This window comes from Octopus bimaculoides, chromosome 3 (assembly GCF_046866305.1).
Source record: "Octopus bimaculoides isolate indiv1 chromosome 3, ASM4686630v1, whole genome shotgun sequence".
NCBI lineage: Eukaryota > Metazoa > Mollusca > Cephalopoda > Octopoda > Octopodidae > Octopus > Octopus bimaculoides.
The window spans coordinates 134,019,663-134,043,644 of NC_142930.1; the positions used below are offsets into that span (position 1 = coordinate 134,019,663).

At 33.7% G+C, this 23,982-nt stretch overlaps 1 protein-coding gene across 1 annotated transcript in view; it reads right to left on the reverse strand.

Annotated features, from left to right (window-relative positions):
* Positions 1–590: 590 nt before the first annotated feature.
* Positions 591–23,982, reverse strand: part of LOC106877512 (MAM and LDL-receptor class A domain-containing protein 1) — a 143,535-nt gene continuing 120,143 nt past the window's right edge. The window contains exons 27-36 of the mRNA XM_089349699.1: positions 22,346–22,494; positions 21,106–21,237; positions 18,493–18,603; positions 13,665–13,785; positions 8,923–9,030; positions 7,463–7,500; positions 6,188–6,362; positions 4,162–4,397; positions 2,612–2,745; positions 591–1,443 (exon numbers count right to left, since the gene is read on the reverse strand). Coding sequence (XP_089205825.1) covers positions 1,288–1,443; positions 2,612–2,745; positions 4,162–4,397; positions 6,188–6,362; positions 7,463–7,500; positions 8,923–9,030; positions 13,665–13,785; positions 18,493–18,603; positions 21,106–21,237; positions 22,346–22,494 — 1,360 coding nt within the window. The 3' untranslated portion in view covers positions 591–1,287. The remainder of the gene's footprint in view (positions 1,444–2,611; positions 2,746–4,161; positions 4,398–6,187; positions 6,363–7,462; positions 7,501–8,922; positions 9,031–13,664; positions 13,786–18,492; positions 18,604–21,105; positions 21,238–22,345; positions 22,495–23,982) is intronic.

A 23,982-nucleotide genomic window follows, 5' to 3' on the forward strand; every position in this document is an offset into this window, starting at 1 on the left:
ATATGCGTGCTAATTTGTGGACGTGCATAAACTACATTCACGTACACACACACACAAACATCCTCTGTTTTATATATATATATATATATATATATATACATATGTGTGTGTGTGTGTGTGTGTGTGTGTGTGTGTGTGTGTGTGTGTGTGTGTGTGTGGGTGTGGGTGTGTATATATATGTATATATATATACATACACACATACATTCTCACATATATAAGGTATTCACGCACACATTTCGAAGCCTTCAATTTTCTTTATCTTCCTGTTGTCATGCTTGCGCCACCTGCATCATCAAAATGCATCAATCACGTTACACATTTTGTCATTTTCCGAGTAAGGCTTCCGGAGATCAGTTTTTACCATCTCATCCTGTGTCACCAGACCATCCATCCACTTTTCCTATTTATTACGTACTTCTTTCAGTATTCTTATTTCTTCCATACTACATTTGCGTCCTTTTATATTTAGTTTCTCACACGCTTATTCTCCCCCACTCTCTCTCTCACTCTTTCTTTACATTCTGTAAACACGAGAACTATAGTACCTTGTGTAGATTGTATTTTTCAAAATAGAAAATACAAAATAATTTCACACTGATAAAAGTTTTATTGAAGATCATTGATAATTATAAACGCATTATAAAACTTATTTAAAAATCATTAAAAAAATTGGTCATTGGCAATAATACATAGAGACTTTAATGTATAAAAATGTTAAGGACGATGTAGAGTATCATGCAACTTGCGAATAAATGAAATATAAGTAAAAATGAAACCTCAAGTTGAAAAGAAATAACATAGTAAAAGAACGATTACAACTTCAAAATCTAATTGCTTTTGTAGCCTGATGTAGCTACAATCGCATAATCTCACCACTTATAGGTCACCGCAGATTCTAGGAAGGTTTATAATCTGTCATTAAATACACATTAAACTGATAAGTGGGATTTCGTCTAAAATTAATTAATAAGCATAACTCTTTCAGTTGGTATGAATCATTTGACAGGGAATATTTCTGGAAAATTAATCTTTTTATTCAGATATTTAGAATGTTAATGTAGGTATTTTAAAAGTATAAATTAGTATGTTTAGACGTGGCATGTAAATCTTTAGAGAACAAATAAGGTTAATAAAAATAAGCAAGCAACAAAGGAGACTCGAAAGTTAGTTACATCGTTAGAATTTGCAAAATTTAATTGTGGAATTAAGCAGATAATGAAACCAATTTAAATCAAATTAATCATTAATAATTAACATTGTATCAAACATCTTGTATTTAACTTGTTATATTTTCTCTTCAATCCAATCTTTTATCTTATATACGTCAATAAATAGTGAAGGACGTAAATCGTGATTATAACATGAAGTTTCTAAACCCAAACCATATACCGTCCACTTGCCATGTTCATTGGGGCATGTTACATAACTTCCTTCATCAAACTATAAAAATAAAATGAAAGAATATTCAGATATTACTGAAATATTTTGGAATTTTATTATGTATGTAACACGTTATTAGAAGTCTAATAGAAAAATATCAGATAATTGTCACAAAATCAATATTCAAACACAATTATCAGTAAATATAAAAGCGAAATCTTTTTCCCTAAAATGAGAAAACCGTAAATGTCAACGGCAGTGTACCTTCAATTCTTAATTCAGTAATGATAGAAAATGTAAAATGATTCATAATTGAATCTGTAGTATTTATAGCTAATGTTCCCTCATATCTTTATTAATTTCATTCTTATTAATGTTCAAAATCTATTTTGAATTGCAAATTCCTACAGCTAATGTACAATAATAGAGATAGGGATAGATTTGCAAATGTAAAAAGAAATTAAAACCTGATGGACTATAGATTTCAAATGGCCTGCTTGAAAATTAATATACATACATACATATATATATATATATATATATATATATATATATATATATATATATATATATATATATATATATATATATATATATATATATATATATATATTAAATTCAAATTACGACAAACGTAAATAAACAAACGAAGTTCGCTTTTAGAGGCGTTGAGATGTCTTAGAAAGTTAAAGAAGTGATTTTAAATTCTCAATCGCATGATAATGCTAATAATATAGCTTGAACAGGATAAACTACCCCTATTTTGCAGAAAACAGTATGTTTTTTCTCAGTTAAACGTTGCAAGTAAAATATGATATATTGACAATATCAAATTCAGCTTATTCCGCTTCATTCACCATAGATAAGTTGCATTCATTTTCCATTTTCCTGCAATATACCAACATTTAAAACATGCTTCATACCTGCTATTTCTCTTCCCTTGAAGCTTATGAAAGGATCTATAAGCCATTGCTTATTTTACAAGAAATAGTAACCTAATTTCGTTTACCAAATGCAAATAAGAGAGATTTAGAATAATATAGACCCGGATATATGAAAGCTTACAAAATGACGATATGTTCGCTGCATGAATGCATCCGAGCACATTGTTTATTTTTTATTTATCTGCTAAACAATAACACTTGTAAATTTTAACAACAGGACAAAGTTTTTAGAAATGATTGAATTTTCTAATACAAACTGAGTAAATGAACAGAAAATAACTTACAGAACAGTGTGGTGGATCGTCGTGTTTATCGTTGGCACAGAATGTAGCGTTTTCATGTAATGGAAAATTCTTCTTGCAGAATGAAGATTCTGTTTTTTCAACCTTTATTTCTTCTAAGCGTTTTGATATACCTCCTAATTTTAAAATTAAAGAAAATTAGAAAACAAAACAATTAATACAGCAGGAATGTATAATGATATTTTAAATTCCATTAATCTAATTATTTGAAACAAAAACTTGGAATATAATTATCAGTTTGTTCTCATTGTTAGCTTATATTTGTGCATGTAAAGGTACATTAACAATGGAAATAGAACGTTTAGGTACTAAATCTTTATAATTTATGTACATAGTTTATTATGTTGATTTCAAATTTTTGACTCAAGTCCAGCAATATCGGAAGAGGGACATAGGGATTCTGAAGGGATGAAAAGTAACGTATTTCTCGATGGAATTTGAATTCATAACAAAGGACAGACGAAATGAGGCTAAGAATTCTGCCGGGCGTACTAACGACTCTTCCAGCTCAGCGCCTTTACATTATATAATATATCAGATAGTATATTATATATTCATACTAAATGATTGATACGAAGATGGAGTATAACAGGAAGCTTTATTTCGCACAACGATCGTTTCAGCTGCCTCCTGCACTGTTGCACCGCTGCACTGCTTCGGTGCATTTATAAATTACATTAGATCTTCTACAATAAAACGGCAGTTATAAGAGGGTGTATTTTGGGGATTATTTTCAGGAATGGAAGCGGTATTACTGTCAGAGGAGAAGTTAGAGTTGGGGGTAGAAAGGTTTAGGTTATTAACATTATTATTACTATTATCGTTATTATTGCTATCGTTGTTGTTAATTATTCTATCTGTAACTGTGGTGGAAGTCGTGGTAGTATTCTGGATAGTGTTAGTAGGATAACACACACACACACACACACATATATATATATATATATATATATATATATATATATATATATATATATATATATATATATATATATATATATGGGAGACTATACAAATAATAACAACAGACGAGGACAGGTGGTGTAAATAACAAAAGGATATATTAGTATGACGCTCGGGAATACGGAAAGTCTTTGACGTTTCGAGCTACGCTCTTCAACAGAAAGAATACGGAGACAAGGAGAAAAACACGGAGAAAAAAATTGAATAGTGTTCAGTCAACGGTCAATCATAATAATGGCCGATCATAACAATGGCTGACCGGAAGTTAGAAATTCTTTTTTCAGGAGAGCTAAGAAAGGGGGAGATAACAAACGGTGATCGGGAACGAGGGGCTGTGTGTGGGAGGTAATACACATGTCTTGGTGTGGAGGTGTTATGTGTATATTTGGATGTATATATGTATGCATTCATGTATATGTTTATGTGTGTAGTAGCATACGTACGCGGTGTCACAAATGAATAATTATATATAAATCTACAGACATACAGAAATAACTATATAAATCAGACAAACCATTTATGCAATAACATTCTTAAATATTTTTAGTTGAAAACATATTTTGTCATACCGAATCCAACAGCAAAACATTTCGTATTACTGGGCATAGAGCGTTCTGGTAAACAAATTGGCTGTACAGAACGTGACATCTTAATTTCGTTCTTCACGTGAAGAATTGCAAAATTATAATCTATGTTCCACGGTGAATATTCTTTTGGTATCCAGATTTTATCCACATAGTATTCATCTCCACTACGTTGCCAAGTCGATCCAGTTTTTATATGTAAATTCTTAGGTAACCTTGCTCTATGAGAAAGAAAGATTTTGTTAATCATCATCATTATCATCATTATCATCACCATAATCATTATCATCGGTTTTCCATGCTAGATGGAGTGAATGTTTCTAATATACAGGATATCATCATATGACTTCGTCTGACACCTGAAGTTTTCTCTCAATTCTCATTGTTTTACTCACCTTTCTTCTTCTAAACTTACTGTCCCTTCAATCCTTTTTCAACGCAACGATCGTTTTGACCCGTTCTGCAGCTGTCTATTAAGGGTAAGCTACTGTGCATCTAGTTGTGTTACATCAAGCAGTGCATTCAGTGTCACTTCAGGCGTTTGATATAAAAGGATATCGTACTACGGATGTTGAGTTCCTCCAGGCGTGATATACTCTCTCGTAGAATAATTCTGGGGTTATAATCAGCAAATAGGTCTGGGTACGTAACATACATTAAAATATCTTATATGTTTTATATATTTTTTAAATTTCAATTTATGTTATATAGCCAAACACATTTGTTGGTTGTAACCCCAGAATTATTCTACTCTCCGTCAGTCCCACACGCATACTACGAGAGTACAACATTCCTGAAGGAAATCAATATATATAGTAGGATATCTTTTTATATCAAACATCTGAAGCGATACACACTGCATTGGTTGATGCAACACAACTAGATGCACAACATCCTACCCTTAAGTGACAGCTGCAGGGTGGGTCGAAATGATTGTCGCGTTAAATAATGATGCGTACCAAATCCATTTTCCCGTTTCCTTCATCGATTATAAACAATCCCGATGCTTCGAAATTCCTGACGTAGATCTAGTGAAAACTATACCGTAAGTGTGGATATTATCATGTAAACCAAACGGCGGATATGCTTTAATCAGCATAATAATAGACATGTATCCTAACTCCAAATAAATTCTGTGTTCGTTGGGTATTTGATTAATGAGAGACGGAAGATGGAAGATATGAGAATCTTTATTGATAACTAAAATTGTTTCGACCCACCTAGTATTGATCTCTCGCGGGTGGGATACTGACCATCTTGTTTAGATGTATTGATCGGTGAAGATGTGTCTCCTCAGGTGATTTCAAGAGGTGTCTCGTTAAAGTGATATTTTCTCGGTCTTTGTATTTGTAAATGGCAACTGAAGATATACAGCTCCGCTCTTATAGAAGATCCATAGCAAATATTAGATACAAATACAAAAAGAAACAAATACACGATAGAGTAACAAATGTATTAGATTTAACCATTAGTAGATACGGATGCATAAACACCGCCACATGCGGTATATGTATGTGTGTGTTTGTGTGTTGCATGTGTGTTTGCGTGTGTGTGTTTATGTGTGTGCATGTGTGTGTATGTATTAGGTGTAGAGCAATTCCAAAAGACTATTATATTCTGTAAGCAGCGTATGAAGAAGATGCTGCAGGAGTGTTGTGTGCTACTCATTTAGATAAATTCTAATGTAAATACAAGACCAGAAATTTGGAAAAGCAGTCGATTATATTGACCTCAGTACTTGAAAGGAGCTATATTTTAGAGAACACAGATGGTTGAAAAGTAAAGGTGATCTAAGTAGGATATGAAATCAGAAGGCAAAGCTGCAGCAAAATAAAACATTTTGACAAGACAATTTTTACCAGTCAATCTATTGATCTTGTATTGTTAAGTTAAAAGATGAATAATAGTTCGTAGTTGATGGGATTAAAGTAGCAAGACAAGGCCGCGCGAATATCTATTATAAACGTATACAGACAGGAGATAATGTTATCAAAACATTGAAAATACTTACTTTAAATAAGCAGCAGGGGTAAGGACATGGTGTTTGTCGATTATTACAGCAGGTTTTGAAAAATAGTAATTCCCATGAACTGACACAGACCAGGGCCATTCTCCATCCAAAGCGAATTGTCCACTATTGCTCATTGCACTGGATTCAATAGAGCCCATCATTCGAGTTCCACATTCTGAGATTATGAAGAATAGTTAAATAAACAAAGAAATAATGTAAAACAAAATGTTTCAAGTTTTTTTTTTCCACAAAGGACGGTAATTGTAAATGTGTTTTAAGAAACAAGTTTTAACAACTATTAATACCTATTTGAAGTAAATTGAAGAATTCTAAAGCATTAGAAATTTACACGAATTATTAGATCGATTATTTTAAAAGCTGATCGAGAATTTTTCTCTTTCACCAATTTCTTTGCAGGAAAATTGAATTTTAATTGACTTTTAGACACAGTCATTATGACAAAGGAGACTAAATAGATATGTAGCCTAAATATAATTACATACTTAATCTTTAAATTCATTTGACAATTCCATTTCTTAAATCATTCGGTGTACCATCTATGGATTATGTCACACTCTCAAACATAACATCCAGAATAATTTACTGCTAACCTATCACCTGGTAATATCGATCACCTGCCTATTCTCCGCTGCCACACTTGTTACGAATGTATGTCTGCAAATTGCTAGCTATGATTTCTAGCCTAGATCGTCCTCATTCAAATTACCTACTCACTAATTGTCTATAAAAATGCTTTGTCACATGTGGAAGGATCCTGGACACACGCCACGTGAGTGAAAGTGGACTAACGGATCTGAATAAATGAGAATTGTGTGAACTGTCAGAGTATTTGACATTGTTGGTCGTGCGACGTGTTTTGATTTAATATCGTACCTACATTCGAGTAGTACGGAATGCGTTCTGTGTGAGCATAATAATTCTGTGGTAGGTTATTTTAGATACAACATCCCAATATTTATTTGGGTAACACTATGTTACATCCGACGTGTACACGTACATTATAAAAGTCACCATCCTTCTTTCCACATCTACATTTAGGACTATTTTCTTTTCTCATATTTCTCATTCAAAGGATCTCATTTTTACACATCATATAAGTTTTTATGAATTTTTTTTGCTTGTGTTTCTCGAAAGAATTTGGGTTAACAGGACAATTTCCTCGAAGAAAGATATGAATATCTTTCTTCACCCTTTCTATAAATGTTAGGCCTTATACCCATTAAATAAAATTAGATTTAATGAAATTCAGCTTACGTTGTTCACCACAATTTAGCTTCGCGATGTTGCATTCGCTGTTAGAAAAGAGCAGAAATTTTATTAATGCATTTATTATTGTTACAATCTTATCAGTATAATGTCACTACGTATCATTATAAGAGAGCAGTAGCCTGCCAAGTCGATGGCAAATCGAACAACAAGGAAGAAGGATTATGATTCATAGTCAATAAAACATGGCGAAGTTGAGTCAATGCTTAACACTTTTTAGCCAGGATGAGAATCATGTTAATCTCACTCAATAGGCTATTGAATTAAAAACTGAAGGTCAGCGGTTGTTTCTTTTCAATAGAACTGCACGGTCAATAGCCAAGATGCTTTCCTGTCGATAATACAATCGACCTGAGGTAGAATTGCTCAGTTTTGCAATCAGTGCTAGTACTGTAAAATTGGTAATTCTCTTGACTAGTTAACGGCATTCGTTGTGTTTTGACTCTGTTAGTAGTGCTAATATGACCTATTCTCAAATTTCTTACAATCATTTTAAAATACACACAAACATAAATGAATCTGCGATTGCTTTAGTTTACCTTACTTGAAATAGGCCGAGTGTTTTGTAGAAACAAAACAGCCATTTAGCTAAGATACTGAATTATCTGCGCGTAGATTATAAGATCAAATCTGCTATAGGTTATTTGTAATGCATATAACTGCTAGATAATAGGTACTCAGAATATATCACTAAAACAGAACTAAGTCAAGAATAGGTAAGTGAGAATAATACCTATGATACTCTGAAATTTCATTTAGGAGACTTTTATCTATCTTTTGCCGCATATTATGAAGTTCCAGCTCTCAGAATGCATTTTGTTGCCGGAGAGATTTTCTATATTGTGTATATTATGCATAAATAAAGTACAGTGCTACAAGCAGCAGAAGTAATTAATACATAACTCATGATTGCTTTATAAACCAGTGGAAATGAATACCAATCTACTAATAGTAATGAGTTACAATTTATTCAGTGGCTCTACTTGAACTGATTTCCGTCCTCTCTCAAACGGGGAATAAATACAAATTATTTAATGTAGCAGGAAGACCAAATGATTGGTAACTTTTGTACAAGTACTGGAAAATGCTTTGAGGTATTTACTTAAACCCTTTCCCAATCTGCATTCAAGACCTGTTGAATATATATATATATATTTTTTTACATTTCTGTCATCAGTAACATCAGTAACAGGAAGATACTTGAATCAGTATAACTGAATATACATCATCTTCGAATTATAAAGCTTTGTACCAAAGTTAGACATCCGCATTTAGTGTGACAGACATTGTCAAAAATAAACATTCAGTGAGTCAAAACAATAGATCAGAATACATTCCAAACCATTAGTATTTCACTTTGTCACAATGGAAAACCAGGCATCCTATCACATAACAGACCATAACATGACATAAAAGCATAATAACATGAAAAAGTGTATAATATTTACCTAATAGATTCGGGTTCGAAACCTGGAATCAGTTGGTCATCGTTGCCTGAATACTTGTGTCTGAATACTATACCCTTACCAGAAATTGAACCATTAAATGTTCCATTGCTAAGAAGAAAAAAATGCCTCATGTGATTACTTGTCATCTCACCTCGGCTCCTGCCAATAGGTACTAATCACAGTCGCTCATAAAGTGGTACTTATGTTCTACAAGCATTCGTGTTCGTCTCCATCATGGGTAAAAAAATGGAGATGGACAACAACCTGTATATACATTCGCATGCATATATTAAGACGCTCATCGGTCACGAATGACTATGGGATTGCACCTAAAATGTTCGCTCTTAGGCAAAGGTCTGGACAAGGTTGTTTGTGGAAGACTAGTAGTCGCCCATACACACCAGCTTCTACTCTCCAAACTACCGAAGCTATCAAAGGGATATATATATATATATATATATATATATATATATATATATATATAGTTATCGCCAAGCCAACATGGCAGTCCCAAAATTAGGACGAAAGCTGCCGTGAATTAGCTCCAAGAAGCCATCGCCTCTAGCTAGCTATGTGACACACGAAACCTGTGTCCTTTATAACCTTCGAACAGGGGAGGTCAGCAGTGTCCCCCTGCTGGTTTGGCAAACCAGCAGGGGGACACTGCTGACCTCCCCTGTTCGAAGGTTATAAAGGACACAGGTTTCGTGTGTCACATAGCTAGCTAGAGGCGATGGCTTCTTGGAGCTAATTCACGGCAGCTTTCGTCCTAATTTTGGGACTGCCATGTTGGCTTGGCGATAACTATTAATTTCCAGTACCGCTGCCGTAGTCTCCTTTAGAGAGACTTAGAAATATTAATAACTCTATATATATATATATATATATATATGTAAGCATGTATGTATATGTGTTTATATATGTATGTATATGCATATATATATGTATATGTATATGTATGTATATATATGTATGCACATACATAAATATATATATATATATATATATGCATGCATATATAAAAGGGAGATAATAATAGTGCTAGTGATCCCAACAAGAGAAGGTTCGCGTGCGTGTGTATGTATGTAAGAATGGTGTGTGTGAGAGTGTAAGTGTGTGTGGTTGAATAGGGGCGAGTGACTCTGACATGTGTGAGTATGTGCTTGTGTATGGAGTATGGGCATGGTGTATGTATGTGGGCAAAATTTATCTTTGTCTCTGTATGTTGCGTGTATTAATGCGTGTCGTGCATGTATATATTGTCCGTGTTCAGGTATTATTTGTTTGTGTGGGTGTGGATATTGTCTGTGAACAGGTATTATGTGCTTGTGTACGTGTGAGAGTATGCATCATGGTGTGCGGTGGGTGTACTGAGTTAAGCATAGTGTGTGTGGCTATTCATATAGTGGTATGTTTGGTAACGCTCTTAAAGATTGTGCGTGAGTGTGTGGATGATGGTGTACGGTGTGGGTGCTGAGAAGTGGCCAGTGCTAGCGTGTGTGGGATGGTGAAGGGTTGTTATCAAAAGGAGATGAGGTCAGTGTCAGATGAAGTGAGGAGGTGAATGACGTAGAGGTGCGAAGAAGGAAGATTAATTCTTCTTCACGGGAGAAGGCAGGAGTCCGAGTGGCCCCTGTGTAAAGACAGTCCGAATACAAGCAGATGTTGTAGAGAATGATCGGGAGAACTGAAATGGTGCGCAACCAGGGTTTCATTGCAGAGTCTGATGTCTCGGAGGTGCTCTGCTAATCGGACAGTCAAGCGGCGTCCCGAGTGACAGATGTACTAAGAAGAGCAGCGAGAGCAGTAGATGAATGCACACACGCGCGCACGCACACACATAAGAAGAGTGTTTATAATTATGAATAAATCACAATTATAATGGAGTGGTTTGCAAAAACCTTTACATGTCTAGACATAGCAGTCAAAAACCACTATAAAGCCAGTATTAACATTCAAATTATATCTATTCACAATACAGCTTTCTGCAGGCGATATAACATAAAATTCACAATTTAAAAATAATAGGTTAATTCTCAGTTGCATTTTCGGGGTTAGGAACCTATTATATTATATTATTTATCGTGTCGTAAATAAATAACATAACGGTTCCACATTTGAATGTGTAGTTAGAGGTTGATACATTATTCTTGCCAGAAGGCACACATGTAAGCCCAAAGGTATGGTTTTGTTATTTTCTATCTACACGAATATTCTCCTGAAAAGATAGGTGTAGGGGCCAAACGAAGGGAAAAAAACGATTCCTTCAAAGGAGTCTAAAACGTCCAATTCACTGGTACAACAGTTGAATACCACAGAAGTATGGATATAAATACAAATTACAAACAATAAATTAAATAGAAAAATACAATTGTCGATCTATCCATTTATTACATTGAAATATATTATAATATAAAATATAACATAAAATAACTAATTAAAAAAGCAAAACAAAACAAATAAAGCCAACAAGTTGTTTCGACTTATATACATTATTTGATTTATAAGCAATTCATATCTATGTATAGAAGTCTCTTCAGGAACTTGGCTCAAAAAGACATACGAAATTCCATGTAAAAGTACTGCCAGATTGCATAATACTGATTCAAAATATTTGGAAGTAAATGCTTTTTCATTTATTTCCATGATGCTGACTGGATGTTTGATTTTTATCACTCTCGGTACAAGCTTTGGGGAGACGGTATGCCAAGAGTTGTTCTGTGTATACACCATCCAATCCTGGCAGAAAATTTTCTCGTCTGAAAAAAATTAAAGCTTGTTCGGTTGGGGAGGATGCTTGAGTTTGTTCAAAAGCTTCGTAGCGCTTTCTTATTTTCCTTGATGGTTTGGGATACAAATTGTCCTTTTCTCATTTTGTATGTCTTTATGCACTACCTGCCTGAGAAGAAACTCAGACACTCTCATGTCCCTGGTGATGGATCTGATTGACTTGGAGGGATCATTGTCAATCTTGGCTCGCAGCCACAAATTCAGGAGTTCTTTTCTTAAAAGAACAATTAGAGCGCGTTTTCCGAGCTGCTGTCACTTCGTAATTATTAGACTTATCCAACTCTTTCCAGATCCTCTGCACTGACCTCAGATTGACACCCTCACAACGCTCTGAAATGTCCGTATTGGAGCTTCTGGTGCAGATGCCAAGAAGTACAGCATGTCGTCTCCAGATTTCTGGCAGATTGAATTCCGTTATGGTGCTGTTTTTCTCACATATGGTGCCCAACTGACCCTACTATAGTGTGTAGTCGACAAAGTCAAAAACAAACAATGCGCATGCAGAAAATTAAAAATATAAAATGGCGGCAATTTACCTATCGCACCCTATATATGTATATGAGTTGAATTCGAACACTAACGTCACATGTGGCAGACTTGAATAATTGGTGAGGGACTTTTCTCTCAACATGAAACCAATAGTAGTTTGGTTATCCCACGAATAACGATTTATTGATCACTAGGGTGTTGAGCATTCATTCTCACTGTTCAACATTGACGGTTCTCTCTCTCTCTTTCTCTCTCTCTCTCTCTCTCTCTCTCTCTCTCTATATATATATATATATATATATATATATATATATATATATATATATATAAGTATATATATATTTAAGTATATATATATATATAAAAGTATATATATATATATATATATATATATAAGTATATTTATAAGTATATATAAATATACAGGGATTAGCATTGAGTTGCTTCTCCAACATACTCAATGCTAATCCCTGTATATTTATGATGATAAATGGTTTTACCGATAAAGGTTTTTTTCATACTGAACTACTTGGCAAAATTGTTAATTATTAATTCTATTATTAATTGACGATTCCCTGCCCTTATTCTTGTATAAGTATATATATATATATATATATATATAGTAATATATATATATATATATATATATATATATATATATATATATATATATAAGTATATATATATATATATATATATAGTAATATATATATATATATATATATATATATATAAATATAAGTATATATATATATATATATATATATATATATATATATATAAGTATATATATATATATATATATATATATATATATATATATATATATATATATATATATATATATATATATATATATATAAAATATATAGTTTTAGGGAAAATAACCAAGTTTCAAGAACTCATCGATGAAAATCCACTATCACATATAGAAAAGTTAATAATTAAAAGCTCAATTTAATTTTAATTTTTTATAAATTGATTTTAATTGAGTTTTTAGCTGTAATTTTGGATTTTGTCCCTAATATATATATATATATATATATATATATATATATATATATATATATATATATATATATATATGCACAATATAAAGTAATATAAGATACAGTAGGATATATAATACCACTTGCTGAAATCAGAACCATTGCTCCAAAAATCACCATAAAAATTACGATAAAGACGCACACGAGCAATGCAATGAACATATGAGAAATAGGGTTACCTTTGCTTTGAATACATCAGTAAATAATGTATATTTCAATACTTATTGATTTCACGCTTTGCATGACAAACATACTCTATGATCTTCAGTTGAAAATAACATTTTAACATCTTGGATTAATTTTTTTCTCAGGAAAATAGCGACCGGCCAGTACTCTTAATAATATATTTTAAAACAATCTAGCGTTTTCTTTTAATTAGTGAGATAGAAAATAGAGTGCCTTCAGTTTTCTTACCTTCTTCCAACATAGGAACACAACTTATTTGCAACATCTGCGGTTTTCAAATTGTTTTCACAAATAGGTTTGTATGAACCATTGTAAAACATTTGCACAGTCATGTTTTCCGCGTATTTAACTGGAAAACAAAATAGGAGTTATATTTAACTCATTAAAACTGAATTTTGATCCATTTGTTAGGCTGCATCATTCAACAGAATATCCGTATATCATTCTTATATCACACACACACACACACACATATATATATATATATATATATGTATATATATATCAGGGACGCACCTCCTAAGTAGGCAAGGTAGGCAGTGCCTAACTTGAATAAAATAGATCGATAGCAGCATTTTCCTTTTATGGCAAAATATGCACCTAATTGAATAGAATTATGAAAGTTACTCTGATTGCAATGCATAAAATACAAAATATTCTATTTTCTTTTTGTAGATTAGTTTGGTATAATTCGCCCCTGCTTTTACATCTCTGTATTTAAGCTGCGCATAGTACTGCTGTAGAACAAGCACCGTGTTCACTCCTATAACACCGTTCTATAAAAGCAGAAGTAAATCTGCAATACATATATGTATATATATAATATATAATATATATATATATATATATATATATATATATATATATATATATATATATATATATATATATATATATAAATTCATAAGAGTAGTACAACAAGGTACCGATATTTACTGGACAATAGCAATCGATATAAATACGACGCTATTGTATAGCTTCACTGCGTATATACTGGCAAAAATGCGTGTGTGCAACAAAACATGAAAAACTTGTCTTACCATAGGAAGAACATTAGAAAATGTTTAGATGTGTGTGTGTGTGTATATGTGTATGTATCCGTTTATATCTGTATATAGTTTGCTTAAATACATGTGCACGTATATAGGTATGTACATCTATATATATGTGTGTGCGTGTCTGCGTGTTTCTGCGTGCATGTGTGGGTGTATGCATATACGTGTATATATTTGTTAATGGGTCAGTCTCCGTATATGTGTATATAGATATATGACTGCGTAATATATCTGAGTACGCGTATGCATCTATATATGTGTATGTATATATGCAAGTGAATACGCTCAGTTTGACACTGTAGTGTGTATATACATACATATACATATATATATATATACATGCATATATATACATATACATATATATATATATACATACATATATATATATATATATATATATATATATATATATATATATATATATATATATATATATATATATATATATGTATGTGTGTGTGTGTGTGTGTGTGTGTGTGTGTATGTATATAGTAATAAAAAAAACAAAGAACAAACACAAGATAAAAACAACAACACGAAGACGTGGTACATGCAAAGTATTAGAAGACGCTCAGGGAAGGAAAGAAAGGGAGTTTTACATTTCGAGCAAAGCTCTTCGTCAGAAACAAGAAGCGGATGAGATTCCAAGAGAAAAGGAAGGCGGAGGAAAAAAATCGCGAACGATCCTCATTTATATATTTCTAATAAATAGACTTAGTCTGTGTGTTTTACAGGCTGGGCCAGCTATAATGGGTCGTAGTTTTAGGTCCCCCGGGTTTGGTGTATATATGTTTAATGGTTTTATTTATAATCTGGCTTTTGTGTATTTCTGGCAGACCATAGAAAAGGCTAGGTTTGCATTTAAAGTTTGTTAGAAAATCATTCGCTTTGGTTGTCAGTTCATTTCCACGGGTTTTAATTAGTGAGGACAAAATTTTCATTATTCCCCGAAAATACTGCTGTACATATCCACATACAACCCCAGAAACAAAGAAGCCTTCACCATCATCACCCAATACTTACCAATGCTGCATAAGGTCCCCAAGTTAAAGGAAATTTTACACACACATAAAATCATTAAAAGCTACAAACAATCGAAATCATTAAAAAAGAACCTCACAAAGGCAAAATTATTTTCCAAAATAACAAATACAAAAGTGAAAAAATGTGGTCGACCAAATTGCGCAATATGCCCAAACCTTCTAGAAGGATCAGAATTCCTTTTCAAAGAGGGACAAAAATTCAAAATCAAATCTGACTTTACTTGTGCTTCAGAAAACCTGATTTATGTCATAAGATGCTCAGGCTGCCACCAAAACTACATAGGGTCCACAGGATTATCGCTCAGACGCAAATTCACTCTGCATTGACAGCATACAGAAAGACACCCTTTAGTGAACATATTGAGAAATGCGCAAAACAAATGCTACCACAATTTGTAATCTTTCCATTCTATCAATGTGCCATTGGAACACCAACACAAATTAGATTAAATAAGGAAACCATCTTCATTGAAAAATATTAGCCAAACCATAACCATTTCTAACATTTTTAAATAAGGAAACTCACCTCATTGAAAAAAATATAAAGCAAAACCTAACCACTTGTAACATTCTATTCTTTCTAAACCAAATCATGTTAAATTAACCAATCCTATTCATTCCTAACATTTTTTATTATGTCCCTTATACCGGAAAAAAATCCCTGATTACCTTCTCCTATCTTACACCATAGCGAAGACATTATACGATACAGGTATAGAAATTTGAGAAATTTGAAAAGAAAATACGAAACCGGTTATTTCTCTAAAAGCAATGTTACTATATTCAAAATTTTATAACATTTTTCTAACATAGCGATTTAAATATATACTTTAACCATATAACACAAGCCTTCTGTAGTTTTTCGTTCTTTATCTTTTATACATCCAACCACGTGCTTTCACATACCAACTTTCTCACCCATATATATATATATATATATATATATATATATATATATATATATATATATATATATATATATATATATATATCTTTTATTTTTAACTTGTTTCAATCATCAGACTGCGGCCATGCTAGGACACCACCTTGAACAATTTTCAGTCGAATTTGTCGACGCCAATGCTTCTTTTTCTTAGAAAAAGCCTGCTATTAACTATATTGGTCTTTATGCCGAACCACTAGGCTACTGGAATGTAAACTCATCAGCACCGGTTGTGTACTGGATCGGAGGACAAACACAGATACAAAGCACACGTGTGTCTGTTATGTGCTCTATGCATATATCAACGTACTGAGGATGTCTATATATTTGTAGATATAGGCATTCATATGTGTTGCTGTGTTTCTTTGTGTTCTGTTTGTGTGTGTTTGTTTTTGTGTGCATTTTGTGTTTGTGTGTGCGTTTGCGTGTATGTGTGTTGTGGTTTGTGTGCGTTTGTGATGTGTGTGTTTGTCATGTGCGTATTTGTGTGTGTGCATTTGTGTGAGTGTTTGTGTGTGTGTGCGCACGTTGGCGCGTGTTCATATACGATTATATATGCATATATGAAGAAATACTGATGTCCTCATGTATGCATCAAGATACAGTGGATGGATGCTATCTAGGCGTATTTAAAGTGCTTATAATATATATTTAACAGAAACATTATAATTTTATGTATATGTATCAGAATATGTGCGTGCGCTACTGTAGGAAGATTGGCAGCAGTCTGTACAGCTCTAACACTTTAATTTGCTTTTTATTTCTATGACTTACTTGAATAAACATTTCTCTTTTAAGTTTATGCATTTGTTTTGCAAGATTATTTATATGAAATCGTGCGTTAAAACAGATATTGTCACATTTTGAATGGTAATTTCCTTTCTGTTTTGCTAAGCAAACACACCCACTATATATCCGTACTTCACTTTATATTTATATTATTATTAGCATTTTATGTTCTACGTCTTGAAATCTTTCGTCACATATCCTGTGACTTCTTCATCCACACTCCATCCCATGTCCCTCCACCTGTTCTGTTTAATCCATTACGACAGCTGTAAACTAATTAAGATTGCAAACTGAAAAATAACTAGTTTTGAACTAGTTGCCATTTGTGTTCGATTGAATGTTCTCAACATTTTACGTGTTCACCATGGTTATCCAGGTGAACTGGTCACCTTCTGGTCATCTTCTATTTCTGCCTTACTTGTTTATACTTTAAAAATTTAGTTATAGGCTGTCAACTTAATGTGACAGTCCCCTGAAGGGAATAATACTACTGTTGGTTAGACCTAGGAAGCTGCACTGCTTTCTGTCGGCCTTGACACATTTCCTGTGTCCTTATGTTTACAAGGGTGGAGGTGCTTGTCTCCCACTTGTAAACATAAGGACACAGGAAATGTGTCAAGGTCGACAGAAAGCAGTGCAGCTTCCTAGGTCTAACTAACAGTAGTATTATTCCCTTCAGGGGACTGTCACATTAAGTTGACAGCATACAACTACATCATCGTATCACTACTGCATAAATCTCTCTGAGAGATTTAGAAATGTATTATTTCTAAACTTTAAAAATTTACCTGAAGATAGCGAGTTTTTTTCAATGATGTAATCTAAGAATGCACCGACCGCTCTGAACAAGACACCAGTCTGTCGCATGTCTATTCAGTTATAGCACTGAGAGAACCGGAACATCGTGAAATGAAGTGTTTTATTCAAGAACACAACGCATTGCTCGGAATCGAAGTCGTGCTCTTGCGATCGTGAGTGCAACATTCTAACCATGTGGCGACTAAAACTTCATACAGGACTTAAAATATAGTCATAGTAGTAATATCTTTATTACCATCTCGACTTCATGTAGTTCTTTCCTCTGGCACAATATGACAGAGAAGTGTTGTTCGGTGACCGAGAAAATCGGAAGTCACTATTACGACCCGCCCTAAATGTAATCTCCCTATTAATGGTTGGTATATAAAAATTAAAAAAAAAGCGTACAAGTTGTTTCTACTTACAGCAATGGAATTCATCTGAGCCGTCATCACAGTCTTTATTACCGTCGCAGCGAAGGTCTTTCTCGATGCACTTCTTATTTCTGCATTGCCACTGGTTGTCTGTACAGCTATCTGAACATAGAAAATCAAATAAAACAGATTATTCTTATTGCTCACATGAAATCTTGTAAGGTAACCTTTCACATTTTATTGTTATTGCTGTTGTTGTTGCTGCTGCTGCAGTTGTTGTCATTGTTGTTGTATAGTCTCGGTTTCGTCTCGATTCAGCAGATTTACGATCAAGGACTTTCAAGCTCTTACCATAACATTTGTTCTGAGACATATCTAAGGTTAGATATTCAATGTTTCGTATTACTAAGATGGCAAAGAAAAATTTGAAGAGATTTTCCTGATGTTTCTAACAGGGAAAACAAATGCGTAGAGTCTTTCTCCTCGCTACCACATTAGGCGTACTAAGTGTCTTAGTCAAATACTAAAGATGGTATAATTAACTTTATACAAAATTTTCTGTCTTATCTTCGTGATCGTAATTATCGTCGCAGTTTTGTTAACCTCGATACTGCTTCAATTTGCATTTGAAACTATTATAATTTTTATTTAGTATTTAGCAATTCAGCTGATTTACTTCACGAAGAATGAAGTTTCCTGTGTAGCAATATGAGAAAATGGATTCAAATTCCACTTCAAAGTCGTGTTTCCCTTCTTTCAAATACCATGATAATCCGAACAGCTTGAAGAGGTAAATGAAGCAGCTGGATCACTAAATGCTTCTTGGGAAACGGCTAGGATAGTTCGGTGTTGGTCAATTCCTTGCACAAAATTCGTTCGTCGGAGCCCCAGGACACAATACACTGAAACGCAAAAGGAACGCGAAGCGTGTGTGACTGTGAAATATATTTTAATTTCATTATGTCAGAGATAAATTTCGATAAATCTGATGAAGTCAATTTCTTCGATGCACTTTGACTATAGTCTGTAGATCTTTGACATGTGTTCTGCTAGTGGTCGGTTCCAGTTCACCGAGATTGTAGGGCGTGATTATGCTCATACCGTGTATGCCCACCTTGGATGTTCATACGGCCATACACCATCGGTACATGGAGTGTATGAGGCGATTCACAAAAGCCATTGGCACCTGCGCCCACACACTGAGGAAAGCTGCCTCCAGTTCCATATGAATTGTCGGCCTTGGGACCACCTGGTTCGACCGTCTCTGGATTTCATCTCACAGGTGTTTTAATGGATTCAAATCCGGGCTGAAAGCCGGCCAGGGCATGGTTCTGATGTGTTGACGCAGGAAGTCCATGGTGACTCTGGGCGTGTGGGAGGTAATATTGTCACGCTGCAATATGGGGATATGGTGACGCGCGAAGAAGGGTACGATAAGCTCGCCTTCCGTGAGTACTTAAATAGTATTCAAATGTCAAGGCTATATTAACGTTAACCACAACCAAAAATCTAGGGCACAGTCCTCGTTTTCAGAAAACCCTTCATACTGTACACCAACAAGAAATTTCAGTTTGAAACGAGAGCTAATAACTAACTTGTTAATACACTCAATAAACAGGTGCCTAAACTTACACATAAGTTTTGTAACAAGACGCATACGTTTTGACATAACATACAGCAAGTAATTTAACACAAATCATACACAATTGATATTACACTTTTGCAAACCGAGAAATAATATAGTCTTTAGTTTACAAGAATGTTGCTTTGATTGTTAATCTCTCTGAGAATTTTCTCTTAATATTCTCTCTGGTTCATTATGGCACAGTATAATTCTTGTAAGCATTAATATATATATATAAAAAAAAAACAAATTATTTTCATATTTCAGAAAACACATTTAATTTTTTTCATGTAATACTTCTAACTTTTGTCTTCGAAACAAAGCAGATCATCAAATACAACTTATCAGTCCCAAGTGTTTGCATTTGTAAACCCAAATGTTTGCAGTCTATTCCTATTCTTATTAAACCCGTCACCCGAATACCAAGGGAAAGAGGGACGTCTGTATTTTTTAATGTTGGTTCAACATCTTGATGTAATCCCATCTAATAACCGACCTTGTGGGATTCTGACTTGAATACAGGCGACGAATGGACCTGTTGACGATGAATCAATCGAGGAAGAATTTATGCTGTTTCTCACTTTAACTATAATCATTTGTTTCATTTTCCAGTTGAATTTTTTCTATTTCCAATGCCATTTTGTTATGTAAGACATCATGTTTACTTTATTCTTGTTGTCAATCCAGCTATTTCAGTTTCCCTCTTAAACTTAGTGCTTTCCACGAAATAGTTCAGTTCCCTATTTCTTCTATTTGCAAATAGTATAAACTGTCTCATGTTATTTTAAAAGCTGTTTTAAATCCTAAATATCTTTCTAGAAACAAACAATAAGATTTAGTCTTTTGGATTGGTAGAATTGGAAGTGGTTGCTTGCATTGATACATATGAAGTAAAATATTCCTGTTTATATTTTATTTTGAAATGTAATAATTTTCATAAATTAATAAAGAAGATATAAGATTTTATGGAAATATAAGGTAGTAAAAATTTGATGCTTCATCAAATATTACATTAAAAAAATGGAAATTTCTTTGCTTACCACAATTTTCTTCATCGCTATGATCATCACAGTCAGGTTGTCCATCACATATACTTTCTTTGAAAATACACGTATTTGTAGAATTGGTTTCATTGCGACTTGAAGGACAGCTCACTTTACCAAGTGGACATGCTGAAGATGCGGAAATAGAAAACAGAAAATATAAATAAATTGTCATGAAATATTCTTTAAATAAATAAATATTTGACGTGTTTAAACCTTATTATAATCTTGTAATCTTATTTTCTTGTAAGAAGCTGAAATTAATGATAGCTGATATGACTGGCTACTTAACGATTATATATTTAGAGCTTAAACAGGTTTTCTTCATCTGAACTGCTGATGTATTTACATCCTCTCTAAGATAGAAATATGTCTTCAGCTTGGAGCAGATGACAACGTATTGCAATAGTGTATATGATTCCAAGAACATGCCTAAGAGGATAGGATTTAAAGAACGATATCAGGTATAGAATACTTGAGCTGGAAATAACTCTCCCAAAACTAATCAAACAAACGGTATAAACAATACATGAAGAGGTTCCCTCACCTTCTAAAACTCAGTGACATTTACCCAGTAATGCAACACTTGCAATACCACAGTGGGAACAACTAAAGCTGTCGTCATCCATCACACAACTCTCAAGCTATTTCGTCTCAAAGACTGCAACCGATTCTTCTGGTCCCTTGCCAAAGAGTTATCTACTAAGTTTAAAGAATCTTAACATCCACTTCACAACAACGATGGATCCGTGATTAGTAATCCCGAAGATGCAGGTTCTATTTTCGCTTTCCTGATTTGCAGCCAACTTCACAGTGAAAATGCTTGACACAACTCCTCTAAAGCTATCAGTCTATCACCTACCATCCTTTCGGATCCATCATCTTGCATATATTGATGGTAACAGCAGAAGTACCTGAATTCACTTCAAACCTTTACTCAACAATTATTTCAATCTCTACTTCTCTACAGGAGTCTAACCTGACCGTTGGAAACAAGCTACAGTATATCGAAAATGTATGACGTGTGAATCATCCATCGAGATTTGACGCTTTCATCTCTAGATCAACATATTTCTCTCAGAACCTACAACTGAGGCCGGTACTGAAGTAGCTTATACTGAAGTATTAGTAGCTTAAAACAAAATATTGAATGTAAACTGCATTATAGATTCAAGTTAAATTGTTCATTGCATTTATATTCTCATATTATACCAGCAAAGAGAAATACTGTACTTACTTGTATTAGAACAGAACACATAAGGCACATTGCAATGACACTGCTCACAAGAACTCTTATAACAATTCAAAGAGCCATATCGATAATAATAGCAGTAGATGTAATCTCCTGTAATGTATTCGCTTTTCCTTTTCGAATATGAAGTTCCGCTTTAAATTAGAAAACAAAATCGTGGTATTTACATTTCATTATTCGTTTCCTATTTCATATTTTATGATAGCGTTTTACAACCGTTTTTCATGCTCACTAACACTAATGTGGGTTAGACTACTTGCAGGATCAATTGTTTTACTAACTGATGTCTTTCTTACAGCTAATTACTCAGCAATGAAGTAAGGTGTGCATTACTTATGTATGCATTGAGTCTATTCATTAGAGCAACTTTACATCGGGGTTCCGGGGTGGCAATTGGAGTAATATTTTACTGATGGATACTCAACATCCAAGAAATAGAAATGAAACATTCTTATTTTTATGTTTTGTAACTTAATGTGGGACAGAATTTGGTGTTTTGCTGTCATAAAGTTCGAATTCGTGAACATGGGGTCAAGAGATTAATACCTTATTTTCATTTCCTTTGTTTCCTTTCTATATAGTATAGGTTTTATTTGAAAAGAGACTTTTATAATTATATCTTGTTTCTATATGACTTGCAAGTGTTTTGCATTGCTTCATAGAAAAGATACATTTCATTGCTATCAGCATGAGTGTTTCCGCAATGTATACGTGTGTGTCTTTAGGTGTATCTATACGGAATGCGAGGTGTATTTGAGGACAATTAGCTATCAGTATATTACTCCCAAGAAAAGTAAAATGCTTCCATTTTTTTCTGATACTCTATGGCAGATAAAATTCTCACACATGAAATGAAATAATATTCTAGCATCATTGCCATATATACGGAACACAGCGACTTAGAAATTGACAGCTGTCTTATATGTGGAGGATTTTTTATACCCCAAGTTCGATTGGAATTAGAAGCCGCTGATGGGAATATTTCAACTGTATCAAAGAGTAAAAAAATCCTAAACATTCTGGCAATATAAGAACATCACAATTCGTCCTGCAGGTTCAAGATTTTGTCGATGATGATCCCGGAAAATTGATTTCGCCACAGAAAGTCAGAATTGTGGTTCGAGAGGTCTTTCTCTACAAGTCATAAATGCTGAGGAAAGACCTATTCATGCCTGCAAAGATACAAGAATACAGTTTGATCCTTGTCAGATGGTAGTTACTTAACGAGGTTAAAAACTCCCTTCGAACATGGCGTACATTGTTTCATCTCTAATACGGAAGACTTCGACCAGGACCAAAATTTTAAAACGAGAAATGACGACTGGTTAAGTGCAGATCCTTTTGATGTCCCCATAGTGTTGCACACTAAGCATCCAGCGTCTGGGATTGTTTTAGTAACGGTCGTCTGAGTAACGAATGTAATGCCATGTCAGCTTATATCTTTCCATAGAGCCTCGAATTAATGCTGCTGGATACGTTGTAGTGCTGGAAACAGTTGTTTAGCCCTGGATACCAGAAGTACGCTATGGAAGGCCACACGTGCTTCAATAACACTCAGTACCTTCTCACAAAGCTCACGTTTCCCAAGAATGGACGTTCAACAATCTTTAGAATAATGTAAT